Here is a 19,265-nt window from a genome sequence, read left to right as displayed (position 1 = left end):
TACATTAACCCTAGACGTTTACCTGAATGCATTGCAGTTGGTTGCATCTCTAACCTAATCTTTTCTTTTTTCCCCCCTAACAGTATGAAGTGAAACCGAACTGAATTTTTGTACCATCTGCAACTGCTTCAAGTTCAGATCACAACTAAAGGAACTGAAGACAAACCTCCCAGATTAAAAAAAAGTTGTAACACTGAAGCCACGTGGGGGGAGAAAAGGATCACTTCAAGGATTTAAAAACACAAGAGAAACAAAAATCCTGAAACGACCAAAGAACACGCACATCAGCCCAACTGAAACGTGAAAGAGAAGCAATCCTATGCCCAAGCATATTCTATGAAGAAAACTGATCTGAAACCAGAAGTTTGTGCCTACTCAACAGCTTTGACAAAGCACACGTCCCAACGCTGCTCCTAGCCCTCCTCATCCCAACTATGCCGCCGACTCGCCACTAAGGTGTAGAGTAGGCTGCTCTCTGCTAGTACCCTCCCATAGTCTCCCCTGTCTCTCTACTCCACCTTTTTGTTCTCTGTAACTTTTCTAAGCAGTGCTATTGCACCTGCAACTGCCTTTTGTGTGCTAGGTTTCGTTTTTCTTTTCTTCTTTTTTTTTTTTTTACTTGATGCAACCACCTTGGTCTTGTGCCAGAAACATGTTAGGAGTGTGCATGTGTTAAAGTGTGTGTATGTGTTTGTGTGTGTGAAGCTCTGCGAAGTCATCAAGATCCAGAGACAAAAGACAAAAGAAACGGTAAAGGTGAGTCACAGTTATTGTCACCACTGTTTAAAATTGTATGCTTTTACTTGTTGTCATGCTAAGGGGATAGACTATCCACTGCACAGTGATAAAACACGTGGCTCCTTTTTTGTTCCTCAAAAACTGTGAAATGGGTTTTCCCCAACTTTTTGTTTTCTTCTTCTGATTTAATTTCTAAGAACTTCTCTGACATAATAAAGCTAATATTGATCCTTCCAGAATGTTGTAATGTTTACAGTTTTTGATTGTTGCGATCTAAAATTATTGATTTTTGCAGTACTTTTTTCAAAAAGTTCTAGGTTTGATTTTTGACATATGATCTTAGATAAAAGTTTAAACTGCTGCACATTGCCTTTCCCCTCAAAAAAGACATAATTTTAACATAGCTAATATTTAAACTGCAAATAACATTTTTAAGTACCTTCTTGAAATGTCACCCTTAATACAACTACAACCACGTCCTGAGGAGTTGTTAAAGTCGAAAAGAAGAACTCCATATTGGTGATTCAAGTTAACATGAACTGTATGCAAATCATACAGGACATCTCAAAATGGTTTTTGGAAGGAATAAAAGAAAACAAAAGTCAAATATTATAGTTTAGTGTCACATTTGTCCGTCTTCCAGATTTGTCTTTCAAGAGATGTTGTCATGAAGCACAAAGTTAGAAGGGGTTAAGATTGGTAAAAAATTCAGCCTAGTTGAGGTGATGGGTCAGATTTGCAGAAAAGTTACAATAACTGGTCAAAATCCATGCAGGTCCATGCAAAACTTGTGAAAGATGAGTGAATTAGAATTAATATTTATGGTTGTAACTTCCTGGAGGGCCTATTTTATGAGGTTTTCTATCAACAGTAATGTCACTAAGTGTGGTGTTGGTGTCCTGGTAGCAGTAAGGTGTCACTGGTTCACTGAACTGTAAATGATTTTGATCTGGTGACCAGGCTGTTTTTCTGCATCGCTACATGAAACATTTTTCTGTGTGTTTTTTTTCCTGCCTCTAAATCATTTTGGATTTACTATTGAATCAGAAAATAAGTGAATCCTTATGTTGATTTTTAGACTTTTATGCTTTACAAGTAGAAGGAGCATCAGGTTTTAGTTAGAAATGACCAACTTTTCATTGCATTTTCTTGTCTCGGTGACTTGTAGCCTGTTTTATAAATAAGACGAACTGGCCCGTCCAACCAGTTGCCCCCACCTATGCTGATAACTCAGTTTTGTTGAATGTTTCAATTCACACAACCAACTTTGCATCGATTTTTTTTTACTCAGTCGTTTTCTCCAGTGATGCACTTTTGCTCTTCAAACCCCCTCCATTTGGAGGGGGTTGAATTTTAAAATTTTCCCCTCACAATTCCCGGAGAGTCCACATCGTTGTTTTCTTTTTTTAGTGACACTTAGTACACTGGCTGACCTTCCTCACCCATCATGTTTGTTCCTCTCTTCACCCTTGCAGACATCCAGCCGTGTATCACTGGGTGGTTACTTAACTGTTGTCCATTTAAAAAAAACAAACAAAAAAAAAAGTCAAGCAGAAATTCTAACAAGTTCAGCAAGTGCTCAAGCAACTTTGGTTGAAGTTTATGGGAAAATATGGGCAGCCCCTGGAAAGGCTTTGTTGAGTTTACCTTGCCTGCGTCACCACCCACCACATTTGTTAGTGCTGACCTGAGCAGCACCTCCCCTGTGGGACTCAGCCTGTCGCCATATGGCCGATCCGTAAGTTTCACCTTCCCGCCTCCTTTTTCTACCGAGTCCCCACCCATCAAACACCCATCCATCCACCTTGCCCTGCATCTTTGCTGTGAATGGCCTAATTTTCCATTCTTTCTGGGCTCCCGAGACTAGCCTCTGCTCAGTTGCGCTGTTGCAGGGTGAGAGATGTGTCGGCGAATAAACTGAATGATTTTTTTATTTTTCCTCACAATTCCCGGAGATCCTTTATTTTTCTTTTTAACTTTTCGCTTATGTTTTTACTTTGCAGAACAGTCTCCTTAGGACATTTGGAGCAAATCATGTTTGGATTGCATGCCCCTGCCTTTCCCCCCGTTTTTTTCAAAATAAAAAACGAAAATTGGAGAAACGGTGCGTGAAGTGCCCACTCATCACTAAAACCCTGTGTGATCTGATTTCCAAATGAAAGCATAACAAAATATTTAAATCTCCTCTAAGAGTACCTGATGATCGTCGCAATAGTCCAGAACATGATTAAAAAGAAGAGGCTTTTCTGGGATTCCCCTTCATTACCCATAATCCATCACCAGCTGTGTTCACTGTAGATGCATCACTGCTTGTGTTTTCTGACTCCTCATCTTCAGTAGTTTTTGTTTTTTGTATTAATTAGCAACAATGCACTTGAACCATTTTATAATAACTGGTTGTGTCAAGATGTACCTTTTGCTTTCTCTGTGAACTGTTCAGGTTTTAAAAGCATTGTTATTGTCATGGCTATTGGTGCTAAACATTTCTTTAATCGAAGGTTGTCATGGTTGCAGATCTGTTCTTTTCTCTGATTTTTAGGCTATGGTGTTTCTAAACACGTGGCTTTATTTTTACAAATAACTCTGAAAGTACCGTCTGAAATATTTGTCAATGAGTGTCTTCTTAAAATATAAAATCAGGAAATTGGTGAGAAGTGAAGTTGTGAAATACACTTTTGACATTAAAGGGATAGTCTGGAATTTTTTTAATTTAAGTTTTGTATTGTAGATGGATGATATATCGCAGAGTTTGTAGAAAAGTAAATAGAACAGTGAAAGGCTAGTATCCAGAGGGGTACTATTTATACTATTAATGAAATAAAATGACCAAAGTCAATCCTGGCAACCAGATGGAAATGATCAATATTAACCACTTAAAAATGTCAAAACTTTCACATTTGTCTTTTTTTCAGCTAAAAGATTGAGTTATGTGAAAGTTACATTGACCAACTGTCTATCCACCTGATTGGCTTATTGTGGGTCTAATGGGGTAAATTCTGGTGAAAACATGGAAAATACACAAAAACAAGTGACACTGTTGCAAAATCCAAAAGTTTACTTTTCTATTGGCCAACCTACAGCAAAGCGATGAGTCACAGCTCATGATCGATCCACCTGGTGGTAAAGTTAGCGTAGCAACATGGACGTTTTGTGTTTGACTTGGGAAGACGCCAAGAAAACCTGAGACTAATTTATTGACTGTTAACATCTTTTCATATTGTAATGTGTGCTGCAAGTGTGAACATTTCCAGTTTGTTGTTTAAAATGGCTAAAATGTGTCATTGCAGCCTACCACCTCTGAGGATTTGACTTTTTCCTAGTCGGGATGATGTGACATTTTTCTACTACAGTATTCGTTCATAGAACCTCATTTGAAAAAACCTTAACTATCCCTTTAAGACATTGTTTTTCTTTTTTAAACATTCATAACAAGTGACGACAAGTAATTGTAGGTAAATTGTGAATAGCAACATACATAAAGCTTTGCCTTTCCCAACAGCGAGTTGCGGCTCTGTCCCCCGTGTCAGAAATGGAAAGGGGCTCCTCTGAACCCCCTGTTACCCGCAGCAGTGGCTCGGCACCCGATACCGCCACTGCTCCCATGCCCATACCCCGTTCCTCCTCTGTCTCTTGCCACCCTCACCCTGGAAGTAAAAAGTACAAGCGGACTCCTTTGTATCAGAGATCAGTAAGGGGAAATGTTGAGCAGTGGCCATGTTGGCAGAGCTGCTCTGCTGTTACGTCGCCTTTGCTAACAGCATGGCGTGTAGATGTTAGCAGAATTAAAAAAATTAACCAGGGTGTTGGAAGTTTTTGCAGCTTTTTTACATAAAGTTCTAGCATATTCACTGATGTTGGTGATTAGATGAATTGTTTCACCCTGCAGCTGCATGAAACTACTCAGTCTGCGCTTGGATGTTTTAGTTGGTAGTTATTTGAGTGAATTTGTGTGTTGTTGTTTTTTTTGTTTGGTTTTTTTTTGCATGATAAAATTGAGAATATTCACAAGGTGTTGGACGTTGTGTGTTTTCAGCTATACTGACGTTATTTTTCCCCCAGAAGGTTCTAATGTATTTTTATTTTAATGTTTTTCTCACCATATTCTCTAAATTTTGTTATTGCACGTTTTTCTTTTAAAGTTTTGCATCAAAAACTGCATTAATTTGGCTTTTCCACTCCTTTTCTGTGTTTGAAAATGCTTTGCACCAATGCCTTCCAAATGCATTTACCAGTTTGTTCTCGTTTCAGATGAGTTTTGACCCAGGCATGCTTCATAACAATGGACACACTGCATATGCCAACGGCTCAGGGCCTGGCATCAGAGAAACCGGTGTGGTGGAGAAGCTGTTGACTTCCTATGGATTCATCCAGTGCTCAGAGCGCCAGGCTCGTCTTTTCTTCCATTGCTCCCAGTACAACGGGAACCTGCAGGAGCTTAAAATAGGAGGTGAGATGCCTGGGAAGAGCAAAATCAAAGCCTCTGATGCTACTTCGAGTGGCTCTAAAGTTTTGTGTGCTTTTTCTTCTTCTCTTCTCAGATGATGTAGAGTTTGAGGTGTCCTCTGACAGGCGCACTGGCAAGCCCATAGCAGTGAAGCTGCTTAAGATAAAGCCAGAAGTGCTGCCAGAGGAGCGCATCTCGGGCCAGGTGGGGCCAGACCTGCACGTCTATCCCTTTACTGTGCTGCATGGTTATATTCATCCAGTTAAGAGCACCGTTTTATTTTTGGTTGTCATTTGTCTGTCGGCTTTACTGAGAAAATCAGTTGTTTTTCTGTTTCCCCTCTCTCCAAACATATGGGTGACTTTTTTTCCCCCCTTACGTTTACATGACTTGAATTTCTCTCTCTTTGTCATTTTGCTTTAGGGATGTCCTGATCCATCTGACTTTAGTATACCCAACTAAATTCAAATCCTGATGAATTTTGCTTTTTTAAAGTTAGCTTTTTCTCTCTGCTATAACTCTCAGTAATACATGCTGCCATTTTTGCCTTTTTTGTTTCTTTTTAGGTTTTCTGTTTAATCAGTTTGCTAAACTGTATTACAGATTGTCCAGATTATGCTCTTTGTCATAGTTTACCTTGTTTTTTTTGAGTTATCAGACTTTGTCATGTGTGCTTATAAATGACTTTATATTTATTGCCATTGACCATAAAATTGTCCAAATTGGAATTCCAAGAAAACATTTGCTTAATGGAAACACCGCTATTTTGAAAAGAAACAAACCCCTCAGGTTTTTGGAAAAGTTCTTGCACCAGGATGAGGTGATTATTCAGCTGTTGTATTTTGCCAAACTGCAGTGGAAACATTGTTTCACATCACACCAGTCATGTGATCAACTGCATGTAACTACTGGTAGAAAAGACGAACAAGACGACAGGAAGTGGTAGGAGAAACATGGTACAGCATTTTTTTTTTTTGACAAACTAAATCACATATGATTTTAATTGCATTTCTTATTTATGGAAACACTGAAATTGCGGATTATCAAAGTTTTATGCATATTTGTAATGGAAACAGATATTGAGGGGTATTTTGGACTAAAGGTTCTGACTGGGACATCCCTACTTTGCACACCTGATTGCTGAAGGTTATTGCATGAACTGAACAATGAATGGATCAATGTCTCTGGGAATTATGTTTTTAGTGTCTTAGTCTAAATTAAAATGCATATTAAATTTGACCCATTGAGCCATCAGTTGCTCAGATTTAGTTTATTGTCAAGTTCAGGGTTCAGAGCGCTTCGTCAAAGTAACTTAACATTTATCAACTCATGGATTCATACATGAACATCCAAAACACATTGAGCTACACACAGTTAAGTTCATTCTAATAACTTTTCTCACAAATTGACTCATCATTAAATGTGGGATGTGATCTGATGAATTTTGCTGTGATTTGCAAAGCAGTGCGTGTTGGCCTACACCTGAAATATTGCCCCTTTCTTGCAGGTCGTCTCATCTGTCCCACTGAACTTGGATGGCAAGGCCGCTCCGGGTCAGGTTCCCACTGGGAGTGTATGTTATGAAAGAAATGGAGTAAGCAAAGAGACACTTTCTATATTATTATTATTTTTTTTGTTAATTTGTTTTCCAACCCCCCTTTAATGCTGTTGGATGTTGACTGCAGGAGGTTTTTTATCTAACCTATACTCCTGATGATGTGGAGGGGAATGTCCCTTTGGAGACAGGCGACAAAGTCAGCTTTTACATGGAGACAAACAAGCAGTACGTTTTAATATGAATTCAGGAGATTATCGTGGCTTGGACTTGATTTCATAGTAACAGCTTGTTTGTGTTTCAGTACTGGTGCAGTGAGCGCTCGCAATATTCAGCTTGTGAAGAAAAAGCAGGCGAGGTGCCAGGGTGTGGTATGTGCTACAAAGGTAAGTGTTGCTCTATAACAAAGATGTATAATACTGCAAAAGTATTGGATTGAAATCTCAGTGTACTTTATTGGCATTTTATGCAGTGGAATTGTACAAACTCTCCTTTTCTTCCACTTCAAAATTCTACATGAATGTAACATTGTGGGCGTTTGGCTAATGAAATCCCAGTCGTGTGCATTAAAGGTTGTTGCAACCTAATAAAAGTTCGGTGTGTGAATACCTTTTCAGTCTACTACCTTTGGTATCATTGTAAGTATCAAAGTTGTGTTTTATCATTCAGGAGGCCTTTGGGTTCATTGAGAGGGCAGATGTGGTGAAGGAGATCTTTTTTCACTACAGCGAGTTTAAGGGTGACCTGGAGGCTCTTCAGGCTGGAGATGATGTGGAGTTCACCATCAAAGACAGAAACGTGAGCTGCTGTTTCTGAATAAAACACGAATCTGTGCTGTTGAATGTCCACCTGACCGATTCTTGTTCCCACAGGGCAAGGAAGTGGCTACGGACGTGCGCCTGCTCCCTCAGGGGACCGTCATCTTTGAAGACATAAGCATTGAGCAATTCGAAGGCACTGTTGTTAAAGTTATTCCCAAGGTTCCCACGAAAAACCAGGTGAGTAGAATACAAACACAGAGCGTTTTAAAAGGGAAAAAGAGAATAGAAATGTATAAACTGGATATGCTAACACGTCCTTCCTGTTCCTGCAGAGTGACCCTCTGCCTGGGCGCATCAGTACGAGGATTGGTTTCTCTGAGAAGGAGCTTCCTTTTGGAGAGAAGGACACAAAGTCTAAGGTGACTCTTTTGGAAGGAGACCACATTCAGTTTAATATCTCCACTGACCGCAGGGACAAACTAGAGAGGGCTACAAACATCGAAATCCTCCCAGACACCTTCAACCTGACCAAGGAGACCCGTGAAATGGTTTGAGTTTTATTTTTTACCTGACCTTTTGTTCATCAAGCAGAGTGTCTGATCCGCAACCCTCACTCTTCCTCAGGGCGTGATTGCAGCCATTCGCGACGGCTTCGGCTTCATAAAGTGCGTGGATCGAGATGCCCGAATGTTCTTCCACTTCAGCGAGGTCCTGGAGGAGAGCCAACTGCACATCTCGGATGAAGTGGAGTTCACTGTTGTGCCTGTAGGTTCTGTTAAGCTTTTCACAAAAGTATGTATTACCTGAAACTGGCTAAAGCGAGTATATTCTGATTTGTTTGTCACGTACCAAACTGAAGGAAATGTCGTTGGCAGGATATGCTGTCTGCTCAGAGAAACCATGCGGTTCGCATTAAGAAGCTTCCCAAAGGGACAGTGTCTTTCCACACCCAGTCTGAGCAGAGGTTTGTGGGCGTCGTGGAGAAGGAAGTCGTGTCGGCCTCCAACAAGAACGCAAGCCCCACCAAGGGAAAGGAGAAGGTATGTTTCTGCACTAACGAGGAGTATGTGTCCTACTTATTTTCCAACCATTGTTGTAGTTTTTCGTCCCTCTTCGCCACCTCCTTTCAGTTTTTAGTTCTAATGCTGGTCTTTGTTTTCTCCCTCAATGACCTCCCCCTGCTCATGCTTCTTTGGTTAGAAAAAAGACAAGGTAGGACCGGCATGAAGCCACTTGTTTTAGAGAGAAACTAACATTTATCATAATGAATGCCTTAGTTTTGTGTCTCAGTTGACCAGTCTTAATTATAAAACCTTTTGCCTTTATAAGGCATGCTGTCTAATAGTTTACTGTTCTCTGATATTTTGATTTAAGGGTAAAGTTGTAGAAAAAGTTTGTGCTCAGGCCCTTTCATATCTTTGTGTTTATAGTTGGCAGGATGGTATTGCATCACCTAGTCCATCAGTAGAAGGACTAGGTGATTGTAATTGTACAATTTAATTGGAATTGTACAATTACAATTAAAAACGTCAATTTCTGGAAGAATTTTAAAAATGGCTGATGTGGGTGATGAGATGCAGGGCTGGGCGATGTAGCTTAAAAATTCATTTATTTTTTTCCTTTAAAAAATTACAAACAGCAGAAAATATTTTTAAAAAGTGTCATTTATTTTAATCATCTCCCCTGTGAGTTGACCTGAATTTGAAGTTGAAATAAACAGAAGCTGTAAAATGTTCTTGTCAAACAAGATGGCTGTTCTTGGGCGTGATGACATCAGTATGAACTATGGAAACACAAGGAATCCATTGGAGAAAAATAATATTTTCCAAGAATTAAATCTTCAAAAACTGAAAAGTAAAATAAAATGTTATTAAATTGTTTATTTATTTCAATAACTCAATTGACTAAGTGAAACACATTGATTAATAGCACATATTGAAGTTATGTTTGGTTTTTTAGCTTACAACAAATTAAAATAAGACATTTGAAATCAATAAAACAATTTTAATTCGGAGGACTTGAAGAAAATAAATGTTTTATACCTCCTTTTAATCTGACACAACTGCTTTATTAACATTTGACTGCATCTACCATACCAACATTTTCTTTTTACACAAACATTGTATAATGCTCATATTGAGGACTTTACATAAACTCTGGCTCCATATTTCTGCTGTGCCACCTTCCCGTCTTGGCAGCTGTCTCCAATACGGCTGAACTTTGCATGTTTCAAAATAAGTCGGAAGAAAATATGAACGTCAACGCGGGCATAAGAAGTTGATGATCTGAGTAATCTCATTTTCTTTATGTTAGAATTGGAATAGTTTATGTGGTAATGCCAGTAGCTAAACCTTAATTATACAGCCCAATGCTGTAGGCTCTAACCACAAGCTGATGCCAACAGCCATAGCTGCTGTAGATGCACACACTAGCTGTGCTCATGCTTTCATAGACTGTTTTCACTTTTTTGTCATGTAATGCTACTGGTTTAGTTGTTTTGGTTTTTTTTCAGACATTGCCATCTCCCACCTCCCTTGTGAGGAACTTGCCTTTCATTCTTTGATTCAGTTCTCAGGTGTTGCACATATTTAAAGGAACAGTAATGAGTGCAGTGTACTCTCCTGTCTGTAGGAAGCTGAGGAGGGAGTGATTGCATATGAAGACTGTGGTGTGAAGCTCACTGTGCCATATCATGTCAAAGACCTGGAGGGAGGAAGTTTCCCTCAAGCTGGAGACAAGGTAATATTAATGAGGTTTGGTATAAAATTAAATGCTATTGTTTTTTTAACAACTCATCATTATTTTATGCAATATTCAAAATGTATGAAAAGATACAAATAAACAAATAACTATCTTTTAAATAAACATTTTATTGCCTAAATGCAATAACAGCATGTTTTAGTGAATGTTTGATCATTTGTAGCAAAGTACAGAGCTTTTTCCCACTTGCCATCAGACTGCTGAACTCTTAACTGGACTGCACTCAAAAACTGGTCTCCACTTCATACCTTGCACATGTACATAGCTAAGTAACTTCCATTTTACTGTCAGTCCTGCACTTTATATTTTATATTTATATTCATATTTTTATACTGTATTTTATTCTGGAGTAACCTCACAACATTGGAACCTCAAAACATTGTCCTGAACCGTATGCAACGAAATTTCGTTCTGTATACACCCTGTGCATGCAAAATGACAATAAAGTCAGTCTAAGTCTAAAACTACATTCCTAACACGAACATGTGAAAAGCTCTGTTGTAAGGCAGATCTGTTGATTAATTTTTTGATTAACCAATTAATAATTTCACTGAACAAGGTGCTCTTTAGAAGATTTTTTAGATAACTTGAACCAGGTGAAGTTAAAACTACACCACTTGAGTTCTGGATAGAATACATTTACAATGTTTTTTTGTGTGTGTGTTTTTTTTTTCCTTCTTAAATGCAAACTGTATAAAAACAATGTACACAGTTTTGGATGTAATTACTGTTCTGAGTGTGGTGTTCTTTTAGCAAATGGTCTATTTTTGATTCTGTATACTCCAGTTAACGATTATTTCAATAATTAATTATGCTTAATCAGCCCTAGTTGTGCCTGCAGTTATAAACTGAAAGCTAATTCATCATAAGTCTACTCGTACTTGAATGAAAACATGCAACACATTGCCTGTGATGAACTGTTTGTCCACTAGGTGGAGTTCTGCATCAATGAAGTGAAGCGAACGGGCCATCAGAGCGCAGTTTCCATCAGGGTTCTCAACCGCAACGCCTCCAACTCCAGACGACTGCATGGATTTGTTGCTGCACTGAAGGATAACTTTGGATTCATTGAGACAGCAAACCATGACCAGGAAGTTTTCTTTCACTACAGGTAGAGTAGCTCTGGGTGGAGTCATGGGTTAGGGGTGAACATGTGGAAAATGCCGACATCTTTTGGTTTTTCTTTCAGTGAAATGTGTGGGGATGTGGATAATTTGGAGCTGGGTGACACGGTGGAATATACTCTCTCTAAGGGGAAAGGAAACAAAGTTAGTGCTGAAAAGGTTACCAAGGTGGCTGCAGGTAAGGGAGGATGACTTGTTTTTATTCTTTTTAATATCGGTTATCATGTCTTTTATATTATAAATTTTTCTTTGTTTAGTGAACGGTACTGGTGACGATGTTGGTGTGTCCGTGTTGGCGGGAAAAATCATCCGTCCCATCCGCAGCGTGGATCCCTCCCAGACTGAATACCAAGGACTCATTGAAGTGACTGAGGAAGGTCCGTGTTGTGTCGGCAGCAGCACAGCTACAGCCTACAAACACATCCAGTTAGGTTAACCTGAGTACATTTGGTTTGTTCCCAGGTGAAGACAAGGGGCAGAACTATCCCTTTGGAATCATGGGGATGACGAACAAGGCCGACTGCCTGCAGAAGGGGGAACATGTTAAGTTCCAAGTTTGCACCGTCACCCAGACTGGCCAGAAGATGGCGTGCAACGTTGTTCCTCAGCGCAGAGCTCCAGTGGAGTGCGTCAAGGACCAGGTAGAGTTCACCTGACGAGAGTGACTTTACATGCTGGATTTTACAGTGCTGCTTAGGATGTATGGCTGCAGGAAAACTGAGCTTTAGGCCTGTCACAATGTGAAACTTACTTGATGATAAACTGCCTTGTACATTATTGCAATAAACCATAATATTTAAGCTTTGAGACTATTTTCAAGTATAATCATAATGGCATAGAACTGCAAGTTTGCCCTTTCAAAGACCAGTAAACTTTAATTTAGTAAATAATTCTTATCACTGGAGCACATTTTAAATAAAGTAACCAAAACAACAGTAACTTAAATGGATTATGACGTTTGTGCAACCAAAGTTACATTTCAAAAAATATTTTACTTAGACAGGGAAAACGGGTAAAAGTGACAGGTAGTCCAAACTAGCTACTTTGTACTGTACGTTTTCTCAAAAAGCTCATGCTAATATTTTAACATAGACCACAGATACATAAATGTAACATTTGTTTATTGAGATTATCAATGGTGCTGAATTTGATTTAATGGTTTCAGCACAATTAAATTAAAATGTTTTCAAATGTTTAACATTTAAATGTAAGATTTGAAGTCGCTGGCTAATTTACTTTGTAAAAGTTCAAAGAACAATCGTCATAGTTGGATTGTTTTGTTACCATAGCTACAATCTGATGCTGTGAGTTTAATCTTTGAGTTTGAGCTGTTTGTTCACAAATACAAATTAGTAAACTGTAATTATAACCGTTTGCTTTTTAGGTTGGCCAATTAAACTACTCCCCATCTCCCATTTAGTGAAATCTGTGTTAGATTTCACTAAATCTAACACAGAAGCTGTTAGAGGTGCTGATGTTTTAGCAACAAGAGGGGCCCCTAAGTCAAATTCTGCTCAAGGCCTCATACAGCCTTGGACCGGCCCTGCTTGATGAGTTAAATCCTCTGCACTGCGCAGAGATGTGGAACAAATGGGAGATTTAATTTAATGCTGCTAATGTGGCTTTAGTAGCTCTTCCATTTTGTGTCTTTTGGGTTTTTAATACACAGAAACTGTTCTGGCTGCTCAAGTTTGTGGGACGAGATTTTCAGATCTCAGCACAACCGTGTGCATCAACTCTGGCTGACTAAGTGGACAAAGCGTTTGATGTGGTTTGGTGCGTCGTTTAAAATAATACTAAAAATAATATAAAATCAGCGTGACTACGAGGCGAGCGCGAAAGATCCTCACCGGGCTGAACCTGCATGATGAGGTTAGTGCTGTTTTGTTAACCACTAACACTCCGGTCAACTGGGAACACATACATAAACTTTGCAGGGAAGACAGAGCCAGAGATGTAAACGCCGTACATAATTCTGTCCACAAATGTAAATCATTCTCATCCCTCCCTCAACCCTCACCTCTGAAAGCGCGACTACAAGTTATTCCTGCGGTTCACAGAGCTACGCAACCAGAGTAAACAAACGTGGTTTGTTTTAAACTTTTACCTTGATATTTCTCCAAAGAAACATAATTCCTCACAGGAGGTTGATGTAAATATCCTTACAGGTGAGCTTGTGTCCAGTTTGAGTGAAAGGAGGCATGCACGATCCGCACTGAGGTAAACGCCGTGTGATTGGTCCGCTCTCCTGGCTTTAAATGCATAAACTATAAACCTATCTTAGAAATAAATCTGCTCCGGGAATGGAACGCTCAGAACAGAGACACTTGCAATCCTGTATAAAGGTTTGTAAAAAAAAAAAAAAAAAAATTTAAGATCCGCCCCCCCAATTATACATTTTTTAAAAATAAAAGCAAGCACCGCTTAGCCTGGCGGGGGTCCTTGTAAAGCATGGCCGTCCACCAGGCTTATGATACACTGGGGGAAACCCTGTAATTTGAATTGAATGTAGATATTCAGTTCAAATTATAGCAACATTTAACTCTTAAGAACACATCTGCTCTGTCTTCAGCTTTCAATATAAACCAAAGAATCTTTTCCTGAGCAGATAAGATATTTAGTGGCAGATTTTAAAACAGAAGTCACACCAGTTGTGATTTGATCCCTGTGATAATGCAGAGGAACGGATTGAAAATGATTGCCTGTTTATCTGGCTCCCCTCAGTTTGGCTTCATTACGTACGAGGTCGGAGAGAGCAAGAAGCTGTTCTTCCACGTGAAAGAAGTGCAGGACGGCGTGGAGCTCCAGATTGGAGATGAGGTGGAGTTTTCCGTCGTCTTCAATCAACGCACCGCAAAATGTAGCGCCTGCAACGTACGCAGAGTTTGGTGAGAACCCACCGTTAGATGCAGAGCCTTCCTGAAACGCAGGGCATGTTAAAGCTGAACTTCAGCTGAAACAAATGGCTCTGACTGACGTGTGTGATGTCGCAGTGAGGGGCCCAAACCGGTGGCCACGCCGCGTCCCGACCGCCTGGTGAACCGATTGAAGAGCATCACTCTGGATGACGCCAGCGCTCCTCGTCTGGTCATCCTACGGCAGCCTCGGGGTCCCGACAATTCAAAGGTACTCCTTTTCACTTTGAAACTACACTCGTTGGAGTTTTCTTAATTTCAATATGTTAGGACAGTGCATCTTCATTACAATGTAGATTAATATTCATATTTACAGTGCACGGCAAAGTAAATATGCAATATCCAAGGAAGAAAAACGACAAGTGACTGAGTGTTATTGCGCGTAACGGAAACCCTGTAAATTCTAGACACTAACAGGTACCATAGAATTGCACAAAAAAATCTGTGAGGGACGGCGGAGTCCCTGCTCAAAATTCCGTGAAAGAGGTGTACGGAGCCTTGTGCCAGAAGCCCATTAAAATGCCTCTACATCGTTTTAATCTTTGGGATTGTGAGCGTGAGTGGGAATAAAAATAGCAATAGGTATTTTCTTCCATATAACACAGTAGGAGTGTAACAGGTAAACCTTCTATGGATGCAAACTCGACTAAAAACCCACCTGTTTAGGATTGTATTTGAAACTTAATCAATTACAAATTTATCGATGGAACCTGACTTAATCTCATGTTTTGGTTGTTGATTCTATGTTGCATTGTGTGTTTGATATGATGTAAAGCACTTTGAAAGGCTTTGCTGCTGAACTGTGCTATACACATAAAATTTGATTTGATCTTGATTTGAAAAGATGGCTACATTTCATCCTATGATAAGTAAGCAGTACATTTTACTTGTATAAAGGTTTGCTTCATAATTATACAAGATGAAGCAAACCTCCATCTTGTATAACGGAGGTTTGCTTTTTTTTTACTTTTAAAAGAAGTAACAAAATAAATAAAACCTCAGCAAAAACATTTACATAAGGAATAACAAACTAATAGACATAAACAGTATAAAAACAGGTTCGGGTTTATTCAACTCCCAAGGGGCAATTAATGTTACAGAAAGTACATGTACACAAAAAAGACATAAAAACTAAAGTAAATTGAGGGACAAGACAGTGTCCCAAAACATCAAATACCAGAAAATTATGATTTAACTGTCTGCTATAAGCAGTGGCAGATATGATGAATGGGTGGATCACTGGTTTGCTTTCAACCAATGATTGCACCATTTAACACTGGAAGTACCAGAGAAAGGTCATTTAATATTTCTACCTTTGGAACCCAGAGATGGGTCGACTGACCTGAAGGATTTTATCTAGCAGGTGCTTTTGTTCTGTAAATAAGGCCATTACCTTATAAGTACCCTGGTAGTGGCCTCAACACATCTCACAGTTGCACAATTGTTCCTTAGACTTAGACTGACTTTGTTGTCATTTTCAATGCACAGGGTGTATACAGAACGAAATTTCGTTGCATACGGCTCAGGACAATGTTTGAGGTTCCAATGTTGTGAGTAAAATAAAATACAGTATAAAATATGAATATAAAATATAAAGTGCAGGACTGACAGTAAAATAGAAGTTATTTAGCTCTGTACATGTGCAAGGTATAAAGTGGAGACCAGTTTTTGAGTGCAGTCCAGTTAAGAGTTCAGCAGTCTGATGGCAAGTAGGAAAAAGCTGTTTCGGAACCTGGTGGACCTGCACCGGATGCTGCGGAACCTCTTTCCAGAGGGCAGCAGGGAGAACAGTCCATGGTGGGGGTGTGAGGGGTCACTGACGATGTTTCGGCCTCAGGACACGCATCCTTCATCGATGGTTGACCTGACACTTCGCCCTTTTGCCTGAGCTGGGTGTGGAAGGTTGTTGCCGAAGCAGTTTCTCCTTGTGTGCCTTCTTCTCACTCACATGAGAGTTACCGAACTCTTTTGCAAGCTCAACCAGGAAGTCCACCCGTCTCTCCCGCACCCCAATGCATGCCTGATAAAGCACATGTGCATTCAGTGCTGCCATGTCAATCATGTTGGCCAGGTTTGCTGACCAGCTGTCACATAGTGATGGAACCTTGGTCACCCCCCCCCCAAGATTATGACTGAAATAAATGCCATTAGTTCTTGTGAACTAAATAGGTGAAGCAGTCACCTATTTATCCTCCACAGCACAAAAGGCTGCATGCAAATTTGCATGTGCAAAGTCTCCCAGATTTCTTTTGCTTACACTTTTTGCATGATTTTTTTGAGGTGGATCAACACAATTAATTTGGTTAGTTTATTTCTAAACTGTCATTTTAAACCCACTTAGCTTTATTTAAAAGAAAAACATTACTAATTTATTTTAGAAAAACCTTTGCATATTTTTTGAAACAGATTGTATGTTTTGCAAACTCTATGTACATTTGGCAAAATGACCTGGATAATGCAGCACAACATCATGGATCAGCTGCAAAAGGTCACATCTCTCCAAAAACACTTCATGTATGCTTCAAAACTACACTGAAGAGCATTATCTGATCTCCTGTAGGTATCATAGATACCCACCCCCAACATGGACTATTCACACTCCTACCTTCTGGCCTGACGGGTAATGGCCACATTTACAATTGAAGAAGGGATGCTAATTTGAGCCATCAGAGTCGTCAGTTTGGACTCGGGGTCTTTTCACCCTGTTTCGGTACGTCAGGGGAGAGGTCGAAAACCCTGGTACTGTTACCAGTGTTAATGGTGTCTGGTTTCCATTGTTTCTGGTAGTTTGTTCCATGAATGTGTGAGTGTAACAGACGCCACCTTCTGGCTAAACTGTGTCCTGCACCTCAGTAGGCTGCAGTCTCATCTGGCTTGGGTGCTGATTTTTATTTTATTATCTGAATGAAAATGAATCTTTGAAAAATAATACAGACATGATTATATTGGATGAGAATTTAGGTTTAAAATGCTTACTAATGATTTTACAATAACAAAACTGGAATGGTTTCTAAGATTTTTCTTGTCCTCTTGTAGAGACACATGATGGATTTGAATTGTAGTGATATGTGGTCAGATTGTATAACAGTGTGCAATACAATGAAAAAATTATTGCTTGCATATTAACTCCAACTGTGTGGTGAGAAAAGATCTTGTATAATGGAGGTTTGTTAAAATGAATTTTATGACATTTGACATTTTCTTACTGTGATTTTTAAAAATCAGATTTGAGTTAAAAATGAGTCAAAGATATTCTCGTTGAAACAAACTTGATTACATTTTCTCTGTGTTGTGCAGGGCTTCAGTGTGGAGCGGAAGACTCGGCAACCTGGAGTCATTGACTGAGCAATACGCAGCCAGCCCCATCAGGCCTTGGAGGGATGCAGTCCCTGAGGGAAACAGCAGAGGGATCTGACGTACTGCTTGTGAACCAACTCATCCATGAAATATAACACACGCATGCAAGAAGTGGCATGTGTAATCCTTTGCCCTCACCTGTAAGGGAACGTCCCCTTGTCCCCTCCATGATTGTTTCTGGGTTCAGAGTACCTGTGTGTGTGTGTGAGAGAGAGAGAGAGAGAAATGTAATCTAGAAGAGATTAATGTCAATTGGAGGTATTTGTTCCTAAGGGGCCTTGTCCCTCTAAGTCCGTTTGACGACTGACTGCGTGGCTGTCGCCATCCCGATCTTTTTCAAGTCCGCTTCGTCTGGAATTCTGCACCTGTAACCGGTCCGTTCATCTGACTGGGCTAGATGAGTTTTGTTTTTTGTCTTCTTTTTTTTATTATTATTGCTGGCATGTCTTTAACCCTCTGCTTCATTTATGTTCCTCATCGCTCTTTTACGTACTGGAAAACTTATGATCACCAAGTTTTCTCCAGTGTACTTTTTTCCTACAAAATGCTTAAAGCAATGGTTCCCTCCATAAGGAGGATAATATTTCATACATGTGCGAACTTTTGAGGATTCATCTCTGCTCGGTTTTTTTGAGCAGTTTTTAAAATGCTTTATTGGAAAAGGCTGGAGTATAAAAGCATGGCGTGAGTGTGACGTATGTGAATGTCAAAGTAGTTTCTCTGAAGGAAGTTACCTTTACCAGTCTAGAGCCTTGACATGCCTTCTTGGTATTCACATGCTCCGCTTAACAAGTTTTTCCCAGGTGCAGAATTCCTTGTGGCATCTTATATCTGCAGTTCTTTTATACTATTTCCTTTCTTGCACATAATTTTGCTTTGTTTTTGTTTTTTTTAATTGAAAATTGATCTGCTAATATTGAATAAATATAAGGTGCCTAAAACTTCAAACAAAATAAAACAACAAAAGAAAAAGAATAAATAAAAATTAGATGCATTTCTTCCCAGCCAACCGTCAAAATATTGAAAACAATCTTTGGGGTGGCTTTTTTTTCCCTAGTAGAAATAATATGAATATGCATCCCAAACTTGTGGGTTGAATTATACTGTATCTTCTCTGTGCGTTTGTTTTTTTCATTTTTTTTTTTTTTTTCCCCTCTCTGGGTGTAAGCTCCCAATTTCACATATAATTTACCTAAGGAGAAGGGTTATCTGTGAGAAATTCTGATTTAATAAAATAAAAACAAACTGAATCAGGATCTCAGTTTTTGTTCTCTGGAGAAAAAAGGATGAGCTGTCGTGCCTCTGAACATAAAGTTGCTGTCTGATCTGATTTTTTTTTTTTTTTTTTTTTTCTCTGACGATCAACAGGTTTTCAGATGAACCCATACTGAGGTTCTCGTACTTTTGTTAATGGTCTTGAATGAAACAACTGAATAAAGTTTTATGAAATTCAAAGTTTTGTAATTTCTGTAAAACATTTCTTTTGTGAAGTCTGGTCACGTGGCATATTCTGAAGCTTTGGTGGAACTCTGCACGCAGTCCATGGCTATTTGCTTGATTTTGTGTCAAAGTGCAGCAGTCCAAGGAAGGCACTACAGCCCCACCTTGTGG

The 19,265-nt window shown here is 39.4% G+C and overlaps 1 protein-coding gene across 9 annotated transcripts; it reads left to right on the top strand.

Moving 5' to 3' along the window:
- Positions 1–407: 407 nt before the first annotated feature.
- csde1 (cold shock domain containing E1, RNA-binding) lies at positions 408–19,109 on the top strand. Of its 9 annotated transcripts, none has more exons than XM_028022705.1 (22): positions 408–756; positions 2,214–2,476; positions 4,238–4,426; positions 4,987–5,185; positions 5,277–5,386; positions 6,690–6,776; positions 6,868–6,965; positions 7,042–7,123; positions 7,407–7,535; positions 7,610–7,735; positions 7,831–8,046; positions 8,123–8,290; positions 8,374–8,538; positions 8,699–8,710; positions 10,130–10,237; positions 11,191–11,369; positions 11,448–11,560; positions 11,640–11,759; positions 11,845–12,023; positions 14,107–14,270; positions 14,376–14,508; positions 17,595–19,109. In XM_028022705.1, the coding sequence occupies exons 2-22, from the start codon at positions 2,351–2,353 to the stop codon at positions 17,640–17,642; spliced, it is 2,751 nt and encodes a 916-aa protein (XP_027878506.1). In that variant the 5' UTR covers positions 408–756; positions 2,214–2,350; the 3' UTR covers positions 17,643–19,109. The 9 variants fall into 9 exon arrangements, with proteins under 9 accessions (XP_027878506.1, XP_027878487.1, XP_027878472.1 ...); XM_028022686.1 differs by having other exon boundaries at positions 5,277–5,443; positions 8,123–8,263; XM_028022671.1 differs by having other exon boundaries at positions 5,277–5,443.
- The last annotated feature ends 156 nt before the right edge of the window (positions 19,110–19,265 follow it).

The sequence above is a fragment of the Xiphophorus couchianus genome, chromosome 1, assembly GCF_001444195.1.
Source record: "Xiphophorus couchianus chromosome 1, X_couchianus-1.0, whole genome shotgun sequence".
In the NCBI taxonomy this organism is placed as follows: domain Eukaryota; kingdom Metazoa; phylum Chordata; class Actinopteri; order Cyprinodontiformes; family Poeciliidae; genus Xiphophorus; species Xiphophorus couchianus.
This window is presented reverse-complemented; position numbering and strand designations above follow the sequence as displayed.

Excerpts from the sequence above, each read along its gene's own strand:
- csde1 (XM_028022671.1), top strand. The coding sequence starts at position 2,351 with ATGGGCAGCCCCTGGAAAGGCTTTGTTGAGTTTACCTTGCCTGCGTCA. Across the intron at positions 7,536-7,609 it reads TCACCATCAAAGACAGAAAC|GGCAAGGAAGTGGCTACGGA; the intron begins GTGAGCTGCTGT and ends TTGTTCCCACAG. Across the intron at positions 10,238-11,190 it reads TCCCTCAAGCTGGAGACAAG|GTGGAGTTCTGCATCAATGA; the intron begins GTAATATTAATG and ends TTTGTCCACTAG.